Source organism: Lissotriton vulgaris, chromosome 7 (assembly GCF_964263255.1).
Source record: "Lissotriton vulgaris chromosome 7, aLisVul1.2, whole genome shotgun sequence".
Lineage (NCBI taxonomy): Eukaryota > Metazoa > Chordata > Amphibia > Caudata > Salamandridae > Lissotriton > Lissotriton vulgaris.
Window position 1 is genome coordinate 1,503,514,372 of NC_141695.1, and position 23,540 is coordinate 1,503,537,911.

Below are 23,540 nucleotides of genomic sequence, written 5' to 3' on the forward strand. Positions count from 1 at the left end.
AACACAATAGACAACATGGGAAGCAGAATAGTCAATGACTTAATCCATAGACTGTTCATAGAGACATAAAAGAAAAACTGTTTCTCTGAATACTTAATATATAACAGTTTTTTTAGCACCAATATATACAATTATTTTAACAGAAACCCAAACAAACAAGGTCGACGCGTTTCGAACCGGACCCTTTGTCCGGTTCTCATCAGGACCAGATAGAGAATCTGAAAGAGGAAAACAGATTTCCTTTAGCATTCGCGAAACTTTTTAAATAAAGGAAAGAACAGCGACCATAAACATGCAGAGCTGCCTACCTGAGTGTTTCAAGGCTTTTAAAGCTGTTAATTCTCAAGAAAAAGGAAAGGATGTCTGTAAACAAAGGTGGACCCAGGGTTAGTTGACAGAATTAACGTCTAGTCGTCTTTTATGTGTTCATATCACAAGCAATGGTACCTGCAGAAGGGTTGTGTTTAAGCGTGTATCCTAGGGAAGCTATTTTGGAAAAAAGCAGCAGGTCGCCGTTTAGTAGAAAGTATCAGTAATAAGGCTGAAAAACAAAGACGAGAGACCAACCGCTTATGAAGGACTGTCTCACAAGCAGTTTAAATAAGGCTCTAATGGTATGTATGTTTAAGGGGACAAACCATTTACCTTAAATGTAGCCTGGCGGGAGTTATTTTCAACCGTTAACTTGTTTTCGGCGGAGAAAAGGGATCCGCGGAGGTGCGCCACAGGCTGTGAAGAGATGAAAGCCTGATTTAGTTTGTTTGTACACACGCGCGGGGACAATTACTGGGCTTAACACGCCTTAGTGCGGGGATTTGCGCACCTGAAACGGGAATCTCAAACTGCATAAACCGGGACACCGCTCAATGATTCATGCGGCCCGGGAGCCAGGAACACAGATTCCGCTGTTGGGAAGCGGATATGAATAACAAGAGTTTCCATTGGTTGCTTATGGTCATGGGGTGGCAGAGGGAATTCTGGATGTTGAAGTTTATCGTTTTCAGTTGTAGTCATGCTGCCCCAAGATGTAATGTAGACATATTATGAATATGTTTAGAAGGCCCGCAAGACCTCTGACAGTTCATTTAGTCCATTGCTGACAGTATTGCATCTAAGAATAAGAGTTGCCTCACGTTGACTTAGTTTAGTTTCCAAGTCGCCTCCTCTCGTGTCCATTTCCAATTTTGACAATACAGTCCATTTTATGTCGTGCTCTGTATGTCCTTCTATCATCCAATGGCTCACTAAAGGTGCATTGGCTACAGATCTTCTGACTCTTGACTTGTGTTGGCAAATACGCTGGCGGATTTCTTGGGATGTTTTTCCCACATACAGCTTTTGGCAGGGGCAAAGGATCCCATACACAACGTTTTTGGTTTTACAATTTGAGAACGCGGAGTGTTTCCAGAATATATCATTGTAGGAGAAAACATCCCCCTCAATTGTATTGTCACAGCAGACACAGGAACCACACTTGTGATGTCCGCGAATGGGCTGTAGGCCAAACATACTTCGTAATGTAGAAGGTTCCTTTTTACGTAGTGCTGCACGAACTAGGAAGTTAGCAATACTTCTTTCTTTTTTGAAAGCAAGAAGAGGTGGTTGTTGTAGGCTAACTTCAAGGTTCTTCACTAAGTGCCAATTCTGATTGATGGCTTTCTTGAGTTGGTTGGCATGCGGACAGAAGGTAGTAACACAGAATGTTCTTTCCAGGTGTGGTTTTTCTTTTTTCTCCAAGAGGGCTTCCCGCGGAGTACACCATGCTCTACGCATGGCATTTTTAAGAAGTTTCTTGGGATACATTACAAAAAAACTTCTTCATGTTTGGACCAGATTTTTTCTATCAAATCAAAGGGGTGGCCATGGGATGCCCTTTTGCACCGGAATTGGCTGTACTATTCATGGGCCTCTTTGAGGCGAAATTAGTCTTCGAAAACAACCCATTTTCGCCATGCATTACTCATTATATGCGTTATATTGATGATGCTTTCTTCATTTGGAGTGGTTGTGAGGAACAACTTAATGAGTTTCTATGTTGGCTCAATAGACGCTCAAAGGATATCCAGTTCACCATCAATTACAATAAACATCAAATCACTTTTCTGGATGTAAAAGTATATTCATCAGAAGGTACATTGGCCACCACTCTATTCAGGAAAGAAACAGACCCTAACCGGGCTTTACATTACACAAGCAATCATCCACGAAACCTCCGCCAAAATCTCCCATTGGGCCAATTCTTACGAATTAGGCGCAACTGCACGTTCAAAGATGAATACTTTGATCATGTCCAAAATCTGTTGGAACTCCTCATGGCACGTGGGTATCCCAAGAAACTTCTTAAAAATGCCATGCGTAGAGCATGGTGGACTCCGCGGGAAGCCCTCTTAGAGAAAAAAGAAAAACCACATCTGGAAAGAACAGTCTGTGTTACTACCTTCTGTCCGCATGCCAACCAACTCAAGAAAGCCATCAATCAGAATTGGCACTTAGTGAAGAACCTTGAAGTTAGCCTACAACAACCACCTCTTTTTGCTTTCAAAAAAGAAATAAGTATTGCTAACTTTCTAGTTCGTGCAGCACTACCTAAAAAGGAACCTTCAACATTAAGAAGTATGTTTGGCCTACAGCCCATTCGCGGACATCACAAGTGTGGCACCTGTGTCTGCTGTGACAATACAATTAAGGGGGACGTTTTCTCCTACAATGATATATTCTGGAAACACTCAGCGTTCTCAAATTGTAAAACCAAAAACGTTGTGTATGGGATCCTTTGCCCCTGCCAAAAGCTGTATGTGGGAAAAACATCCCAAGAAATCCGCCAGCGTATTTGCCAACACAAGTCAAGAGTCAGAAGATCTGTAGCCAATGCACCTTTAGTGAGCCATTGGATGATAGACAGACATACAGAGCACGACATAAAATGGACTGTATTGTCAAAATTGGAAATGGACACGAGAGGAGGCGACTTGGAAACTAAACTAAGTCAACGTGAGGCAACTCTTATTCTTAGTTCAATACTGTCAGCAATGGACTAAATGAACTGTCAGAGGTCTCCCGGGCTTTCTAAACATATTCATAATATGTCTGCATTACATCTTGGGGCAGCATGACTACAACTGAAAACGATAAACTTCAACATCCAGAATTCCCTCTGCCACCCCATGACCATAAGCGACCAATGGAAACTCTTGTTATTCATATCCGCTTCCCAACAGCGGAATCTGTGTTCCTGGCTCCTGGGCCGCATGAATCATTGAGCGGTGTCCCGGTTTATGCAGTTTGAGATTCCCGTTTTAGGTACGCAAATCCCCGCACTAAGGCGTGTCAAGCCCTGTAATTGTCCCCGCGTGTGTTTACAAACGAACTAAATCAGGCTTTCATCTCTTCACAGCCTGTGACGCACCTCCGCGGATTCCTTTTCTCTGCCGAAAACAAGTTAACGGTTGAAAATAACTCCTGCCAGGCTACATTTAAGGTAAATGGTTTGTCCCCTTAAACATACATACCATTAGAGCCTTATTTAAACTGCTTGTGAGACAGTCCTTCATAAGCGGTTGGTCTCTCGTCTTTGTTTTTCAGCCATATTACTGATACTTTCTACTAAACGGCGACCTGCTGCTTTTTTCCAAAATAGCTTCCCTAGGATACACGCTTACACACAGCCCTTCTGCAGGTACCATTGCTTGTGATATGATCACATAAAAGACGACTAGACGTTAATTCTGTCAACTAACCCTGAGTCCACCTTTGTTTACAGACATCCTTTCCTTTTTATTGAGAATTAACAGCTTTAAAAGCCTTGAAACACTCAGGTAGGCAGCTCTGCATGTTTATGGTCGCTGTTCTTTCCTTTATTTAAAAAGTTTCGCAAATGATAAAGGGAATCTGTTTTCCTCTTTCAGATTCTCTATCTGGTCCTGATGAGAACCGGACAAAGGGTCCGGTTCGAAACGCGTCAACCTTGTTGGTTTGGGTTTCTGTTAAAATAATTGTATATATTGGTGCTAAAAAAACTGTTATATATTAAGTATTCAGAGAAACAGTTTTTCTTTTATGTCTCTATGAACAGTCTATGGATTAAGTCATTGACTATTCTGCTTCCCATGTTGTCTATTGTGTTATATGTTTTGTATATCGTAAGTTGAAAGGAGTGTAAGTATGACTGGAAGACGGATGTTTTTCAAGAGAGGGTGAATGTATGTTTCAATCGTCTATTGTATGGAGTGTATGTCTTATCCCCAAAAATCTTTTTCTTGATTGTTCTTTATACATATATATATTGAAAGTTTTTCATTGTGGTTGTGTTTAAAAAATTTTGCATAAAAGAAATAAATATTGATGGATAAATTCCAATATATGGCTAATTATTGATTGTTTGTTAGCTTTGAATACAAAAATGTCTGTTCGGAATTGGACTCAGTATTGGGATCTTCTTTGTTGATTATATTAATAGACTCTGCTTTACTGTAGGAGAGTCAAAGCCCTTGTTCGTTGTTTTGAGCTGTTCCCCTTCATGTCACATGGTTAGGTCCTTGCGATAATTATACATGGTAAGTTTCTCATTTAGCTCTTTCTGTGTGTACTTTTTGTCCATTAGTGCGTGGTGGTTGGTCTGCTCTAACGACTCGTTCCAGTTAAGTCACTTCTGCCTCTAAGCTAAGAAATTGATTGCACAGAACTTGTCTAACTTTGGTTATTTTCTCAACTTTGTCTCTACCTTATATACTATGGCTTCTAATACTTTGAGGGGAATCTCAACTGATCATTCATTATGAAGATTTTGGGATAACTCTTCTACCAGTATGTTGCGGAATCACCTATCATAAGAGTCTAACATTGCTACGTCTGGACTTAAGCCATGGTTCCCTCTCACTCAAGGTCAGGTACAGCAGGTTTTGATCTGAAATGGATTTCATTACGTATTCCGCATTAAGAAGGCCAGTCTAAAGAACATTTTATTTCGAGTGTGTAGATTGTGAATGCTTGGCAAGTTAATAGATCTCCAACCGTCAGTTAAGTTCCAGGCGTATAATTTCTCAGACGTTTTCCTGGTAGGGCACCAAACATTGGGCCGTGAAGCCTTTTGGTAATGACATACAAGAAACAGTTAGTCCTTGCTCAGTATGTATGGGTCTTGTGGATGTTGGACAAGTAGCAAGGATGAGTTTTCCAAGTAGGTAACTTGCTGACTTTGGGAAGCGTACGGCCCTACCTCATACAGAGCCCTCCAATTGAGTAAGCCAGATATGTATCTGCCCTCTTTGTCTTCGATGGTTCTCTACACGGAAAAGGGACCTCAGGGCTCATTTAGATGAGAACCCCGCTTGAGTAAGCTGCATGTATTGTTTATAAAAACTGGCCTTTCCACTTACCCAGCAGTTTTACGCCTTCTGAATAATTGAAGGGTGCTTCTTGAAGAATCTCCAACCGGAACTTGACCCATCTGCTTTCGAGGTATTGCATGTATCTGATGCCTCTTGGTTGTGTTACACAGATCCTTGACATTACAGATCAATAGCATGTACACTTCAAGCCTAGTTGAGTGTTTGCTCTTGTACTACCCATTTCCAGTGGTGGAAGCCATGGTCATGCCGCTAGCTCTACGTTTCCATGTTATGTCCTACTGCCCATTTCCAGTGGTGGAAGCCATGGTGAGGCCGATGGCTCTACTTTTCCCTGTTATGGCTCATTTTTCTGGGGCACTCTACCCTCCCACCTCCATCTGCCTCCTATCTGGATTGAACTGCAGTATGGTTGAGTAAACAGTGGAGGCTCCTCCGCTAAATTGGAGGAGCGCTGCCCCACTGGTTTTAAGCTGTGTGACAAAAGGAAAAACAAAATAACTGCTATTATCATTTTATCGTTTCTGGCTGCTTTGCAGGCAAGTGCGCGGGCTGCTCTGCTCTGCTCTAAGAGCAGGGCAGAGGAGGAGTAGTTTGCAAACTCCCAAGTGTGCATGAATGCTTTGACGGCCTTCTGCATAGAGAACATGCCCGGGCCCCCAGTCTCTGTCTGTGTAGCGGCACGCAGACAAATCACAACGCTGCGTTGCAGCATTGTGGTTGGCCAGGTGAGCCTGGGTGTGCTTCCTTGTTGCTGTTCGGCCAGAGTCTTAAGGAGGAGAGACTGAGCAGAGACTCTTCTCACCCCACCCCGATCAGTGCCAACCTCCACTGATAAACAAAACAAACTACTTGTCTCAACTAGATCTCCCATCCCTGGGCTGGGATAGGCCATAAATTATCCTGAGCCCAACATGTAAACAGAAGTCTCAAAATTGTGAACATTTTTGGGTAAACAAACTATGCCATGCATTCTATTAAATAGTTCATTCTGGTCCCTCGTGCGTAAGGGTGTGGTCTGGTGGGAGGAGGGGTAAGTATGATGTTGCCCAGGACGCATCACGCTAGGCCCCTTCCGATGGCACTCCCTTTGATAAATGTTAATGTGCCCTCTTTATATCGAGTTCATGCAGGGTTTACAATTAAAACTTATAAAATTACTAATTACTTGGGGCTGTTCAGCATAACCCCTGTATTAGCTGGAAAGTTTCAGTTTTAAAAAGCTGCAGGCGTAGGGGATACATTTATGGTCGCGCAAGTAGAGCAATTTTCTAACACAAGTTCATTTCGGAGTGGGAGGTTTTCTTAACATCCTAATTCAGGGATTTGTGGATTGAGTTACCGAAATTGATGAGATTGCACACCCAGATGCTTCCTTTCGCAAAGGAATTTAAAGCATACTTAACTGTTTTGACCAGGCTACTGTTTTTGAAATAGTCCTAGTTTGCTTAAGGATCTCTCTGTGGCTTGTACTCCTAGAAGGGTCTATGGTATTATCTAAACAAGACCAAGGACCTCAAAAACACTAACCTGCTTATTTTCGGCCATGGTCTCATGCATTCTGGATTGACTGTGTTGTGTGTCTTGCGTGGCCCATCATAGTTTTCCCTATGTTTGTCTAATTGTGCATGTTGTTGGCCGCTTTTATTTTGCACACTTTACTAGATAGTGCTCTTGTTTTTGTGCCACTTGGTATTTTCGCACAGCACCTACACTCATTTTCATGCTTTATTCTTGTTCCTGGGATTTAATATGAACACACTGGACCAGGTTACACAACAATGCATGCCCCTTGTGCTCTCTGATCAGACACTAGCACCTAGATGTAATACGAGAATGCAGCTGAACACACATGTCATATAACTGAGGACTGGGATTCTGAAAAAAAACAGAGCGAAGGTTGTGAGGCGAGTGCTGCATCAGCTGAGCTGTAGAACATTCACCTATGTATGCTAAAGTATGGAGTCCACTACCAATCCCAGATATCAATAATATATAATCGTTTCGTTTCAGTAGCACAGGTGGTTTAGGCTAATCTGTCTTATAACACAACAGGGCTTTTTATGGTATATGGTTTGTTAATCATGCTAATGAGAATTTTGGTATGCATTTGTCATTTAATTGTGGCGCAAATTCTGCATCTTAGAGCATCATAGTTTAAATAAATATTATAACCTTCTTTTGTGTCTCTTGTTTATCTTATTGTGGACCTGTACGAGTGAGAGAGCGAAAGGGTGTGTCCAGTTACTGCGATCCGTGAGAGGGTCTGAATTGTGTTCTAGGATGCCAACTCATTTGTTCCTCTGGAAAGAGGCCAAGTGAGGAACTATAACTAGTCTTACTCGGGCTCATAGTCACTGCTGTGGCATAGTGTCTGAGTCCTTACATACTGATTTTCTATGATCCCTATTATAGTTTTGTTTCTGAGTAGAATCCCGGTAACATAGCGCAGCCAACGTTTTGGTTAGGTAACTTATTTTCCGGAACCCCGAGTAATTTTTGTACTTGTCCACAATACCCTCACACCTTTTTCCAGAGACTTTGGTGATGGGGATTAATCATTTACAGTTTTTGGTGAACACCTACACTTTGAATCCATTGTTTAATTAGTTATGGCTTAACCTATTGCTATTGCAGTCAACTGCCCAACTGGCATTCTATGCACATTTAGCACAGCATAGAGTCCGTAATTTAGGAGCTCCTGTAATTTTTGTTGTAGAAGCGGACGCTACATTGTGCGTGAAGTTTTTTATTCTAGGGTTACATTTCCAGCTGTGGATCTTAACACTTCATGAATGCACTATACCACCAGCACCTGCTGCATATAGATGTTATGCACTTGCCGAAATTCCTTTTACAGTCTGGGAATATCAGATTTGTTGTAATGGCGCCCTTCCTGATGTCCCAAACACAGTTTGAATGGGTCCTATCAGTAATGAGGGGGCTACTTGGCCGGCATTAGCTGCGTATACACCATATCAAGATTTAGGTAATTTGAATCTTGTACACACCTGTGGTCATCTAACATATTTATTTTGCGTTCATTGTTAGCTGGTCTAGCCAGATTTGACCTCAAGCGCAAACCCAGTTGCCTGCAGCACCTGTTATTAGTCCTGTAATTGTTCATTCAGTTAAGGGCAAACGTCCTACTAATTGTGAGGAAATTCCAGTTTGAATTGCCCAAAAAATAGATCAAATTGAAGTTGTGTTTTCCGTTATGGGACCACAAGACAAGCACAGAATTTTTACTCTGTGCTTACCCACTGGACTGACTCCCAGTCTTTGAGACTGCCACACCTAGTAGACTATTTTTGCCAGTCTATACGCAGTTATGGCACTACCTCAATGGCTGTTCTACCGAACATCCTCAAACAGATACAGAATGAACATGAGACAGCTCCTGCCCTAGATTTGGGTATGAAATGAATGTGTTTTTTTCCCATAGTTTCCGAAAGTAGTCTCGGAAATGTTAAAGGTAAAGCAGCATCCTTGGCTATATGCCAGCGACTTACAGCAGTGGCAGTAGTCGACTGCGAACTTGAGTTGCCTATAATTATTCCTAATGTATATACATTGCTAGGATGCAATAATTTGGGAACCAGACCTTCAGTACCTCCACTTGGCACGCCTAGGCCACTGACAAGGATTCCAGCCCAGCCCGTGAATTTACAAAAAAAAAAAAGATTAAAAGCTACACAGCAACAAAAAGGTAAAGGGAAACCTTCTAGAGGTTCTCCACCATTGGTGTCCTCTGAGTGACGATTCCATGTTCATGATCGCACTAAAATCAAGACAGCAGACAGGTATTGGGTTCTTGAGACACGTTATCCTAGTTTCTTTTCATGAATAGTCTGACCAGCAGTACAACAGAGGGTGATCTGAGCGCAGTCTAGAGTGTGAGAAACCGAAAAGGGAGAGACCACGCTAGTCTGACCTGAAGCTTTCGGAGGACAGGACTCCTCAATATAAAGCCTCAATTCAGAAAAAGTAGCTGCTTTGACTGCTAAATATGCCACAGGCTGTGAGAAACCTCCTTCTGAACAGGAGTTGGGCTGTGACTCCTGGACAGTGCATCATAAGTCCCCATAGTATGCCGTAATCTCAAGAAGTTTCTGAAAGCAACTGAAACATTTGTTATAGTTGAAACCGCAGATACACATGTAGCCCCACTTGACCGATTATATCACTTAGATATTCAAATTGAAGGTGACATTAAACACACCATTAAAGCAATATTCTGGAACATTTTAAACATGTCCTGGTGGAGGTCGGTTAACCCCCACCATTTTGTGCTCGGATCTATTCCAGCCCCCTCATAGGGAAGGAAGTGATTCTTTCTTCCTTTTCACACCTTGTCCCTGACGAAAAAACACACTTATGCAGCCGAATGTACCCTTGCATTGGCCCCTGCACTTTGCTATAATTATGTATGTTGGGGTATAAATTCTCCTTATGGTTTGACCATTTTTCTGGTATTTATTTTGGACCTGGTGTGACAATCACTGGAGGCTCTTCCCTAGATTTAGCCAATATGCAGCCAAATGTTATTTTTTTTCTGTAGACGATTTCACAGAAAGTATTAACTCTATTCTTAAACAAAGCATCTGGTCCAGATGGAATACCTGGATAGGTCTTTCTAACCGATATTCCCAAATGGTCTAATTATATGTGGTTGCTAGCCAATGGCATGGATGCCGGGGCCCCTATACTTCCTTCTTGGCAAGGAGCGAAGATCATCCCGGTCTACACGAAGAAGGGGGACCGATCACTGCCCTCAAATTATAGGCCGATAAGCTTAATAGATGGGGGGCAGAAAGTTTTCTCCCGTGCCCTGCTTATCAAAATCACTGATTGGATGGAAGAGAACAATATATTATCTCCCTTCCAAGCAGGGTTCAGGAAAAAAATTAGTACTATCGACCAAGTCTTCCGCTTCACCCTTTTGACCTGGAAGTCTGTGATATTAGAGCAGGGCAGTCTTTACACTGCTTTTATTGATTTGAAGTCAGCTTTTGATCTTATCCCAAGGGTCACTTTTTGGCAAGTCCTCCAAGATCTGTGGCTTCCTCATAACATTCTGGCACTTTTAATACGACTACACGAGGGAAATTATGCTAAAGTACGATGGGGAGATCAAATGCAACTGACCGACTCAATAAGGGTTGTAAGAGGGGTGAGGCAGGGCTGCGTTCTAGTTCCCACCTTATTTTCGCTCTTTATAAATGGGGTGGTGAAACACCTAGCGGAAGTCCACACAGATGCTCCCTCATTGGGGTGTGTCAAAACAACTACTTTGCTGTTTTGCGGATGATATGCTATTAGTCTCTAAAACCCAGATTGGCCTTCAACTGCTGTTAGATCGCTTCATGTTTTTCTGTGAGATGATAGGCTTAGAAGTCAACATCTCAAAAACAAAACTCCTGCTAATGAATCCCCACAAATCTTTCAAAGTGAAATTTACATTGGGGGGGTTTCATTGGAAAGGGTGGATACCTTCGTATATCTTGGTGTAACATTCACAGAAAAAATTGCATGGCAACAACATATTTCGAAGGGAATCCTACAGCAGAGGAAGACTTCTGAGGCCTTAATTTTAGAACATAGGACATCACAAACTAGACCGATCGCAGCCTCACTTCAGATATATGATCAGAAGGTGGTTGGCTCGGCCCTGTATGGGGTTGAAATCTGGGATTTGATCATCTGGAGGGCCTACTTCTTACTGAAACTTTTTTAAGATCACTCTGCTCCTTCCCCCAGAGTACCCCGCTCACTCCTTTAAGGTTAGATTTGGGTAGAACTACAATAGTGGATAAGGTGATGCTTCGCCCGCTTCTCTTTTGGCTCCACATTACAATACACCTGAGCTTCTCCACTACACGATTGCTACTGAAGAGGTTCACAAGCTGGATTGTTTCATAGAGATTGGCTGATTTTGTAACATCAAAACCTTGCTTTTTGAATAAGGTCTGGGAAACCTTTGGGAAGCTTATTGCCCAGCAGAGAGTGGGTTAAGTCTTAGTACTGGAAATGGGTGGCAGAGAGAACTGTCACATATGCAATAGGAGGTCGCCTCACAATAGCATTTATGGAGTTTAAGGTGCTTAGTGTGTATGAACCTTATATGGCGGTGGTTCCCAAACTGTGCGCCGTGGCTCCCTGGTGCACCGTCGGGAGTAGCCAGGGGCGCAGCGCACAATGTGGGAAAGAGCTTGTGCAGAGGAAGCTTGTAATCATGTGAGAATGTAAGCAATTAAAAAATGCGTCTTTTTACGCCCTACCCTACCGTCAGCCTGAAGGCAGCAAGCAAAGCTTATTTAGATTACACACAGGGGTGTTACAAATGCTACCAGTATGATAATTAATCATGTTTGACCCAAGAGCGCATGGCCGCCATACGCACCGCATTGTGCTTTCATGTAGCCTCTGCCTACATTCGCTGCAATGACTGTTGAGCGTTATTGCTGCCCGTGTTCTGTTGTGCCTCTGGGGACCATCTTCTCAAGAGACAAGTAGGTTGGTTTCACACTAATACTCCCTGCTTTAAGTTACTTATTACTTGATTGTAAAGAAAGGGAACATGTCAAACCCGTGACCCCCCAAGCAGCCTGTGTATTTATATGTTGGCTGCTGTTCCTGCACTTTGTTCATGTGAGGAAACACTGTGCCGGATTTTACAAATCAGAAATTTCTGTAGGCAAACTCGCTGTGGAAATAGGGTGAGTAACAAAAAGGATGAGGGAATAGAAGACGCTTTCACTTTTTCATAATTGAAAGTTTCTCAAAACTTCATTAACTGACCATAAACAGATACAGCAGGGGTTGCAACAATGCAAGCTTCCTTTAATGTACAGAACAGTCACACATACGGCTGCTCTTTGGCTCTTTTTAGTGTCAGTCAGCCAAACCACTTTATTCGATTAATTAAAATCATAAAAGTACAGAAACAAAACACAACAATTCTACAAAAAAAAAAATTAAGACTAAAAGGCTATATCTGATAAAAACAGTTACATGATGTTAAAATTCAGAAAAGTTCATAGTTCAATCATCATAGGGAATCTTTTTCTCCTGAGGCGAACAGCAGCAACAAGAAAACTGGCGATGTTAAAAATGTTCCAGATATTATCTAACAGTTGAAGGTACATTAGGGCTGGTCTAACCAGTGAAAAGCCCTTTCCTCTCAGGAGCGGAATTAAAAACTTCTTCCTGATGTCAGTGTAAAAATCACAAAACATTATAAACTGCATGGTGTCCTGATATGAAAAGCTGTCAGTTACACAGGGCTATGTCTTCAGGTTTACACCAACCTGTGAAATTACCCAGTGAAAAGTGGATCAGGTTAAAGCGAAACCTGGTCAGAAGCCAACGATGGAAAGGCTTTGCTACAATTCTTAAGTAAGGCTCTATAGATGGCGATGAAGTTATTAAATAATGCGCCCTGACCAAAGGTTTTTTTATTTCCTGATCCTGCCGTTCCAGCCCCAGTATTTTCAAGTACTGTGATTTTACCCACATTAGGTCAGTTTTCTTGATCCCTTCAGGGGCATTATAAATGTCTGGACGCCCTAGTTTAATGAACATACCCTTAACATATGACAACCACTGGATGTTACTGGCTTTATCTAAAACCACACAATCCCTTAAAATCTGGTGGTTCAACGTTAGTTCATGGTTAAGCCAGATTTTTATCCAACAGACCAAGGGGGCCAGACTCACCAAGTCAGTCACATAACCCATCCTCAGTTCCTGGTGAATAGCGAATGTTTGGGTTGATTGGGGGACAGACAAGAGGAAGCTGAAAAATTTATTTTCTGCCAACTGGACCCCCACCGCTTGCTTATACCCCCAGATAGGAGCACCATATGTGGCGATAGCCAAATATTCCGACCTATAAATGGCAAGAATTGCCTCACAGGGCCTGGCTCCCAGTTGCGCGCAAAACCAAGTTGCGCTGACTATGATCTCACTACTGCATTCCTTTTGGCTTTGAGCTGGGGGACCCAAGAGCATCTGTCATCAAATAAAACCCTCAAATATGTAAAAACTGTCACTCTGGTCACCTCAGCCCCAATACTGTAAAAGGTTTTAACTTTATTCTTTTGTTGACCCATAGTCAAGACGTGGGATTTAGAAATATTTACCACCAGATCCAGGCAATTCATAAAGGTCCAAAATGCATCTAGGAGTCTCTGAAGACCTAGCGGGGTTCGAGATAGTAGCACGGCATCGTCCGCGTATAGGAGAACTGGAATGGTCCTACTCCCTACTCGCAGGATGTATATATAGCGTAAAAAGTAAAGGGGCCAATATACAGCCTTGGCGAACACCTCTACCAGACTGTGTCGTGTGCATTTGCCCTCCTGAGTAACCCTAACAAACGCAAAGAGATCCCGATGTAGGTCAGCTAAAAAATAAACCAAACTGGGACCAATCCCTATATCAAGTAAAATGGACCATAGCCTTGATCTGTTCACAAGATCGAAAGCGGACAATAGATCCATAAAGCCCATATATATGGAGCCCTTGGAAGCTACAGTATATACAGATTAAGGCACTGGTCCATAGTACTTCTGCCCGATCTAAAACCATATTGAAGATTGGATAAAACCTCATTTTCATTTACCCAATCAGTGACTTTGACCAAAATCACCTTGTTAAGATTTTAACAGCAGTCTATCAAGTGAAATGGGCCTGTAGCACCTAGGGTCCCCTCTATGCCCCTTTTTAAAAACTGGAATAATAGTGGACTGGGACCATGAAACAGGGAACCCCAGGACAACTGTGGATTTAAAAACATTTGTTAAAATTTTAGCCCAGAATTTAGCGTCACCCTTGTAGAGGTCGACAGGGACACCATCAAGGCCTGGTGCCTTATTACTAGATGAATCTATTATTGCCCTCTCAATATCTTCCTCTTTAAAGACCAACAGAGGTAAGTCATTACCAGTGTCTAAAACTGCAAAAGACTCATGTAGCTCGTTTGACCCATAGATGCGCTCGAAATGAGATAGCCACTGGTCCTCTGAGATGTTATTTTCCAGGCTACCTGCCCCGAAAAAAGAGGACTATTAACATTAGCCCAAAACTTTGAGCTATCCTTCAATATTTCTATGGACATTAAGGCGTTCCAGGCCTCATTTAATCTCATTTTTGCGAGTAAATACTGCAGTTTTATATTCTTTTCTGAGACTAACTGCTCACTGTCTCTGGGTTTATTTTGCAGTGCTTTTATTACATTTTGGTGAGCCGTAGAGCATTTAGAGTCAAACCACCTTTTCCCTGTGTTAGGCCTGGGCTTACTTATATTAGTTAAATCTGTTGCAACCTGACCACAAATAGCTTCAAAGGCTCTAATGACCATATCCTTCGGGGTAGAATAGTCCATACACTTTGCAATGTCATTTTTGGCCTTTATAGATAAATTGGTAAAAAAAGAATTGGGGACTACCTTGGACCATTTTAGCCTCCTCCCTTGGTCTCTGGTTAGACCCCCTGTCCTTGCCTGGGGCACACAAAAGGTCCATACCTTTGTCTAACTCAAGGATAACTGGGTTGTGATCGCTAAAGGGAGACAGCCTCGCGTTATAAAATACTACATTCCCTAACAAAGAGGGGGATACAAATATATAGTCAATAATGGTCTCCCTATCCCTGGCCTTAAAAGTTGCTACCCTCTCACTTAAGTCATAAAAGCCTGGCTCATAATGATCGGCACCTAAGAGGAGATCTTCCAGAGCCTCACCTTTAGATGTGTGTTCAAAATGGAGTAGCGATGAATAATCAGGACCAAAGGCGTCATCAATTCGACATTCCAGATCACACAAATGAACATAAAAATCGCCCATAAATATGCTGTAAAAAAGTGTTTTGCTGTAATCTATATGCTTCTAAAAAACATTTCAGATAAAAGAGATGTTCATTGTTGGATTCACATTCCCCAGAGTTATAAAAATTAACAATATTTTAGGGTGGTTAGGGGTATTTAGTTCAGCTATCGGACAATTATTAGAAGTTACCTCCAACAGCTTTACAGACCCTTTTAACTTTAGGGAGAAGAGGAGCATTAAGCCACCCTTAGCTCTACCTGCCTGCGTTGGACAAGCATGCGAACAATAGTGTTTAAGGTAGTGCATTCTGGGGCTCGTAGTTTCTTTTTTACATCATGATGAGTATTATCTATCATTTCTCACTTAACCAATTATAGTTTTTTTTTAATGACTGTTATATTTTAATTTTGTTACAAATATAATTATAATACCTTCACCGGCTTCATTCCAATTCATTTCAGGGAGAAAATTGGAAGTACTCCCAAGGTCGGGCTTACATCCCCCAACAACGGGGAACAAAAAAAGTGACGTGATGGGGAGCCACGGCCAACTGCCAATTAGTTCAAGGGAGCCACAGGTTGAAAAAGTTTGGGAACCACTGGGCTATAAGAACAGCCCAGGAGTTTTTAAGGCACAAATTGTCAATGCATGACAATGACCCTGATCTGTCCTATGTAGGCATAATCTACTTGACGGATGATTAAATACCCACTTGGCCAAAGTAGATCGCCTAATATTGGGATTTGCTAAACGTGGCTACAAGTTCAACTATAAAAAGTCTTGTATAGCTTTTCTAAGTGTCCTTTTCCTGGGATATGAACTTACACATGAGGGAAAGACTCTTGCCCTTCATTTTTTGGAGAAATGTGCACAATTTCAACCTCCTAACACCCTAAAGAAATTGCTGTCCCTGCTAGAATTTTTTTATTTCAGCAGAATAAATATACCTGAATATGCACAATGCGTCAAACCTCTCTATACCTTAATACGCCCTGATTTTTCCTCTTCATCTTGGACATCGGACCACTCGGATCATTGCAATCTGACTTACTTAAAGTATGCCACTTACATACACGTGTCAAAATCACGAACCTGGTCATCCAAATTTTACCAGGTCCAATTGGATTTACATACATCACCTTTAATGAAGGTGAAACCGTGCCAACCGCATATAAATCACATTTATATTCCAGAACAGAAATGCATTTTGCTACCACTAAATACTACCTGCGGTGCAAAAGGCAATCCTTATAGAATTGACACTTTCTCAAGGGACCCATATTATTGCCATTACTCCTGTGCCAGCCTTCAATGTTGTCACCAAAGCTATAATTCCTAACACTAGGGCCCTCCATCCCTGATGGATACAATGGGCTACGTAATAGACAAGTCAAGTCAAGTCAGAGAATTTATAAAGCGCACTACATACCCAGAGGGTCTCAAGGCGCTAAGGAGGGGGGGGAGGATTACTTGTCAAATATCCACGTTTTAAGTTGCTTTCTGAAAGCTAGGTGGTTCTGGGTAAGGCGAAGGTGAGTGGGGAGTGAGTTCCATGTTTTAGCAGCCAGGTAAGAGAAGGATCTGCCTCCCATGGTGGTCTTGTTGATGCGAGGTACAGTGGCGAGGGCTTGGCTGGAGGAACGTAGTTGGCGGGAGGGGGTGTAGAAGGACAGTCTTGAGTTGAGGCATTCTGGTCCGATGTCGTAGAGTGATTTGTGTGCGTGGGTTAGCAGTCGGAAAGTGATTCTCTTATTGACGGGTAGCCAGTGGAGGTCTTTCAGGTGACCAGAGATGTGTTCGTTGCGTGGGATGTCTAATATGATTCTGGCTGAGGCGTTTTGGATTCGTTGGAGTTTCTTTTGGAGTTTAGCGGTAGTGCCTGCGTAGAGGGTGTTTCCGTAGTCCAGTCGGCTCGTGACCAGAGCATGGGTGACTGTTTTCCTGGTTTCGGTGGGGATCCATCGAAAGGTTTTTTTGAGCATGCGAAGAATGTTGAAGCAAGATGAGGATACGGCGCTGACTTGTCTGTTCATTGAAAGTGAAGAATCCAGGATAACGCCTAGGTTCCGTGCGTGGTCTGTCGGGATGGGTGCTTTTCCAAGGGCTTCCGGCCACCAAGAGTCGTCCCATGCAGAGGGGGATGTACCTAGGATGAGGACTTCTGTTTTATCTGAGTTCAGTTTCAGACAGCTGTGTTTCATCCATTCAGCAACTTCTTTCATTCCTTCATGTAGGTTAGTTTTGGCGGTGCTGGGGTCCTTGGTGAGAGAAAAGATCAGTTGAGTATCATCCGCGTAAGAGATGATGTTGAGGTTGTGTTGGCGGGCGATGGTCGCGAGGGGGCTCATGTATACGTTGAAGAGGGTGGGGCTGAGAGAGGATCCTTGTGGTACGCCACAGATGACTTCGGTGGCCTCGGACTTGAATGGTGGAAGGCGGACTCTCTGGGTTCTTCCGGTGAGGAACGAGGTGATCCATTCAAGTGCTTTTCCTTGTATTCCGATGTTTCTGAGGCGTTGTAAAAGGGTGCTGTGGCAGACTGTGTTGATTGCTGCAGAGAGGTCGAGGAGGATGAGGGCGACTGTGTCTCCATTGTCCAGTAGAGTTCGAATGTCGTCTGTTGCTGCGATGAGGGCGGTCTCCGTGCTGTGTTTTGCTCGGAAGCCAGATTGTGAGGAGTCGAGGGATTTGTTGGCTTCGAGGAAAGCGGCGAGCTGGTTGTTGACAGCTTTCTCGATTACTTTGGCCGGGAATGGAAGGAGCGAGATGGGGCGGTAATTTTTGAGTTGTGGGGTCCGCTGTGGGTTTTTTCAGAAGGGCAGTGAGTTCAGCGTGTTTCCAGTTTTCCGGAAAGGTGGCGGAGTTGAAGGAGCAGTTGATGACGTCTTGGAGGTGCGGTGCTATGACGGAGTCTGCTTTGTTGAAAATGTGGTGAGGACATGGGTCTGTGGGGGATCCTGAGTGGATGGAGTTCATTAGGCGGATGGTGTCCTCAGTGGAGATTGGGTTCCAGTCATTAAGGGTGTTCGCGGGGGGAGAGTGTTCAGCATGTGGTTGGGTGGGTTGGGCTCCGGGTTGGTTGTCGAAGCTGTTGTGGATGTCTGCAATCTTGTTGTGGAAGAATGAGGCTAGGGAGTCGCAGAGGGCTTGAGAGGGGGTGATGTCGTTGCAGTTGGCCGAGGGATTGGAAAACTCCTTGACGATGTTGAAAAGTTCCTTGCTGTTGTGGGCGTAGTTGTCAAGTCGATCCTTGAATGCTGTTTTCTTGGCCTTTCGGATTAGTTGGTGGTGAGTGCGGGTGGCGATTTTGAAGGCGTCCTTGGTGCTGGTGGTTGGGTCTTTTTTCCACGCTTTTTCAAGGGTGCGGCAGAGTTTCTTGGACTTCTTAAGATCATTGTTGAACCATGAGGCTTTTTTGCTGCCAGGTTTGCTTTGACGTTTTTTCAGTGGTGCTAAGGTGTCGGCGGTGTTGGATAACCATAGGGTGAAGTTGGCGGCGGCTAGGTTTGGGTCCGAGGAGTGGGCTGGGGTGTTTAGAAGGAGCGATGAGGAGATCTGGTCGGTGGTGATTTTGTTCCAGTTTCTTTGCAGAGTCGGTTGGGGGTGGTTGGCGGGTTTGGACTTGTTGTAGGTGAAGTGAACGCAGACTTTTGGGTGGAGTGGCTATGGGGGTGTTGGGTGGGGTGGGGTGGGGGTAGAGGTAGAGGGGTTTGGGTGTGGGAGTGGGGGGTTGTTGGGGCAGGGCTGAGTCCTCTGTCGACAACATAACCAAAGGGTTAACTGTTTCTACTGTTGCATCTTCTACTGCAGATATTATTTATACTGATCCACGATTGGTGAATCCCTCTTTGCTGGATTTTCCGACTCATGCTACTGAATCCCAGCCTTCAGTTTTTCAGCTAAGTACCTCTGGGTACTACTTGGATTAAGATGATGTTTCTGCAGACAGTTCTTCTGTTTTACATCTGCCTCCAGCACAGACTTGTGTTTTAATTTCATGGTTGAAATGCAATTATTTAATCCCACCTGGGATATATGTCTTGATCATGCTCTTTGTGTTTTTTTTTGTTCATGTGGAATGGATTCGTGATTGTTTTTTTCCTCCTAATCAAACAATGTACGAAATGGATGCACCAACAATTCCCTCTATTGCTCAATTTGATAACTGGCAACATTTAACAAATTACACCGAAGACCAACTAAATAGCATGGTATGGAATGGTACATTCTACTCTACACTTTGAGGTCTTAGTGGGTGGTTATTGTGGCCAGTAGACACGTATAGTTGTCATGCTCCTTTTCTCAGTTTCACACCTGAGTTCAAATCAAGCAGACCTGATCCCTGATACTTTTAATCACAACATTCTGATATTACATATTTGGTGGGAAAACTGTCAACAATGGTTGGAACATTCTACACTGTCTGCAGTGAAACAACATCTTTCTCTCCTGTACGAAGACACAAATTTATCTGATTTTCTTTTGGGGCCCAAATCTCCATGTTCTGAAAAATTTATTTATGCTACATACAATGACATTTGGAAATGATTCCAGATGGAAGCTGCTGCACGTTTAAGACAAATCGACCAAGGTACTTTTGAAAAAGTTGTTGCTGTAGTTGATAATACTATTAATATGTTGTTTTCTCGTATTTACAATTTAAATAGCGCTGTCATCTATTATTGATAATCAGTTAAGCTCTATTTAAACTCTTGGCACGTACCCTGGCGCTATTTGAATTGGTGATTAATCATTGCCCTTTAATTTAACACACAAACCACTACTGATGGTGATGAAAGACATAGCTTACACTATGCTGCATTTAAAGAAGTTAAAACAACTACAATGTACTATAGCTGAAACAACTTCGGCTGTGTGGTTGATATAAAGCGTTATTTGTTTGCCTATCTCGACTTTTCAGTTTACAGCTTGTGTGAAACATTTACCTGTTCCTAGATATAAACCCCCACAGAGTACAGTTGGATTCATGGGTGAGTAAGACGTGTAGAAAGTCCACTTGCTTACAACCTGGAAAGCAATGCAGTTTTTCCAAATCTGCTTTACGCAAGTTGGTATTGATGAAAACAGCATAGAGCGACAAACCAGAATTACAGTGTTTGACTTTGTAGAGTAATCGTTTTGTTAAGGGCAATTACTAATTCTTTGTGTTTTTTTGATATTTTAGGAACATACACTGTGAAATTCTTTGATGGAATAGTTCAAACTGTAAAGAATATTCACGTCAAATCTTGTTCCAAAGATCAGGTGAGGATTTTTTTCCAAGTTAATTTACTCTTCTCTCTGCACAGAGTTATTCTTTCTCTCCCTTATGATTTTACAACTGGAAGTAGAGTTGGATTTATATTCTACCAAATGCATTTTTTAGTATGATGCAACTATAAACTGGGTATGGTACAACTATCATATTAGACCTCAAATGATGTGGTAAGCCCCTCCCCCCCCGCCCCCCCCCCCCAACCATTACCACTGCACCATATACCTTGGTGATATCAAGTCCCCTTCAAAATAACCATTTAAAAACATTGTTGGAAATAGGGGGTCTCTAGTTGGCAGGTTTGTACCCTGTCCATGTAGGGACCATTCTAGTTGGGGTAAGGGAATTACACTTCCAAAATAACCTCTGCTCACCTCCTAGGTGGCTTGGCACTAGCAGTCAGGCTTATCTCCGAGGCAATGTGTAAAGCATTTGCACACAGTAATACAGTGAAACACTACAAAAGGACACCACACCAGTTTTTGAAAAATAGGAATATTTATCTGTGTAAAACAAGACCAAAGCAATAAAACGCTAACATTCAGTAATAAAGATACAAATATTGCAAACATCAACCTAAAATACAGTTCCTTGAAGTCGATAACTCCATCCTGTGCTATGATTTCATCAAGAACAAACAAATCCAACAGTTCAGGCCGACGTGTCTTCGCCGGCCTGGTACGGTGTCAGGAAGACCTGCAAACAGTACCTTGGAAATGCATGGCATCGTGGATCTTGGGATGAGCTCTGAAGAGGTTTCGTCAGGTGTCTGTCTCGAAGGTTAGTACAGGAGTCTTCGTCCCTTGTGGTCCCACATGTTGAAGTTGAGCTGTGCTGTGCCCTTAGTTCACGGTACAGGCAGCGTCTCGATGAGTCTATTAGACCAGTGCTGCGGTACCTATTGGGGCAGTGCTCTCAGGGCGCGGGGCAGGCTAAGGCGTGGTTGCTGGAGTGCTGTCATCGGTAGACCCAAGGCTGTGGTGTTAGACGGGGCAATGCGGTGTGTGGGAACCACAGGTCGTAGTGCAAGCAGGGGCCTCGGTGGACTGTCTGGAGACTATGACGTTGGTGGACCAAGTCTGCAATGTGTCGCGTAACTTTTCAGCAGTGCCCCCAGGCCACGATACATGCAGTGGGGTGTGTTGTGGAGCGATGTCGTCTGGAAGATCAGGGCTGCGATGTGAAGCGAGGTGGTACTAAGTGCGGTGCCATCATGTCACGGTGCAAGCAGAGGTTTACTGGAGGTGTCAATGAGACCAGGGTTTGTCGTGGGAAGCGGAGGTGTGCTCTCTGTGGTGCCTTCAGGTCACGGGGCCGGCAGTGGTGTCAGTGACAATGTTATGTTGCTTTTCTTCGGTTTACAACCCAAACCACAAAATTCCCAATGCTGTTAGCAGATAATCTTGAAGTCTGTGCTGGTCCTGCCACTGCTTGAACCGGGGGCAAGCTGCACCTCAAGCCTTTGGAGAAACTCAGGAAAAAGGTTGCAGAAAGTTCAGTCCTTTCACTGGCCAGGACAGAACAGCAACTGCAGGCCAACCCAACACAGCAACAAACAGCAAAGAGGCAGTAGTCCTCCTGGCAGCTCTTCGTCTTGGCAGGGACCTTAATCCAAAAAAGTTCTTAAAGTTATGGGGTTTTAGAACTAATACTAATACCCCTTTCTCCCTTTTGAAGTCTTTGTTCAGAGAGCCTCTCTTGCTCTGCAAAACTTGTTCTGGCCTCCCTGGTCCAGCCACACTACAGGGGGTGGGGACAGCATTGTGCAGGTCAGCCACAACCTATTAGGTGCTAACAACTCCTCCCACCACTCTAGCCCAGGAAGACCCATCGTCATGCAGGGTGCACTTCACCTTTATTTGCGATAGTGTCTGTAGTGAATGCACAAACAACCTCATGTCAGTCTAAAACCTGACTGTGAATCCACAAGCAGGCAGAGGCACACTGGAAGGTTGAACAAGAAACTGCTCACTTTCTAAAAGTAAACACATCTCCTTGTGTTTACTTTCTAAAAGAGGCATTTAAAAAAACGCAATTTTAAAAACACCTTTACAAAAAGAGGTTATTAAATTCTGAGCTTTTGGAACAAACTTTATTTCTCTATCTTTTCGCAAATTAAGAGTCACACTTGTAAAATTTTACTTGGCAGCTCCAATGATCACCAATGGGAATGGTGAAAAACGAAAAGGCATACTATTTCACTATCAGGACATATAAAACACCAGCCTACTTATTTATTTTATCTATTAGCGCTGGCTGGACTCGGGGGTATCATAGACCTTTACATGAGTGAAGATGATACAGGCATACTACAATTGTTCAAATCATGGAGAACTCATAGGTTCGATTGAGGAGAACAAGTAGCAAAATACGAATTAACAAATGTCGCTGCAAGAAGGATAAGCAACATAATTGGGTACAAGTGGTCGAGTAATATATAGCATCCTGAGATGGAGGAGGGCTAGGAGGTAGTAGGGTGGAGGTATTGGGGGGGCCTGAACGGGGGTAGAGAAGAATAGACAAAGGAGGGGGTTAGTAATTAAGGCGAGGGAGTACTGAATGAAGAAGTTCGAAAAAAGGGGTAAGGCAGGTAGGGAAAAGGAGGAGGTTAGGGAAAAGTAGGGGAAGGAAAGGATTATGGACCCCAATATTTCTTGAGCAAGTGCAGCTTGCGGTCTTTTTTGAAACTGATGTAGGAGGGGTTACAGCACAGGTCTTAGGGGAGGACATTCTATATGCTGGGGGGCATTTCCAGAGAAAGAGCGAGACTGTGGTTTTCATTTTTGTCAGGGGTGGGAGGAGGATGAGGGCGTTTGTGCTTCCCAACAGTCGGGCACATCCTGCTTTGTTGAGTTTATCAGTTAGATAAAGTGGGGCTTTTTGGTGAAGGGCTGTGTGCGTAATGCATGCCATCTTGTAGGTGTATGTGCCTTCAATGGGCAGCCATTTAAGGGCCTTAAGGGCTGGGGGGATGTGGTTGAAATGTTTGCAGTCAGTGATCAGCCTGGCCACTAGGTTTAGCACAGATTTGAGTGGGGCTAGGTGTACTTTTGTGGTTCCGGAGAGGAGGGTGTTGCCACAATCGATTTT

At 43.3% G+C, this 23,540-nt stretch overlaps 1 protein-coding gene across 1 annotated transcript in view; it reads left to right on the forward strand.

Annotated features, from left to right (window-relative positions):
* The window catches only part of PHF20 (PHD finger protein 20), a 1,006,161-nt gene that overhangs the window by 255,613 nt on the left and 727,008 nt on the right, over positions 1-23,540 (forward strand). The window contains exon 5 of the mRNA XM_086932347.1: positions 20,361-20,440. Coding sequence (XP_086788473.1) covers positions 20,361-20,440 — 80 coding nt within the window. The remainder of the gene's footprint in view (positions 1-20,360; positions 20,441-23,540) is intronic.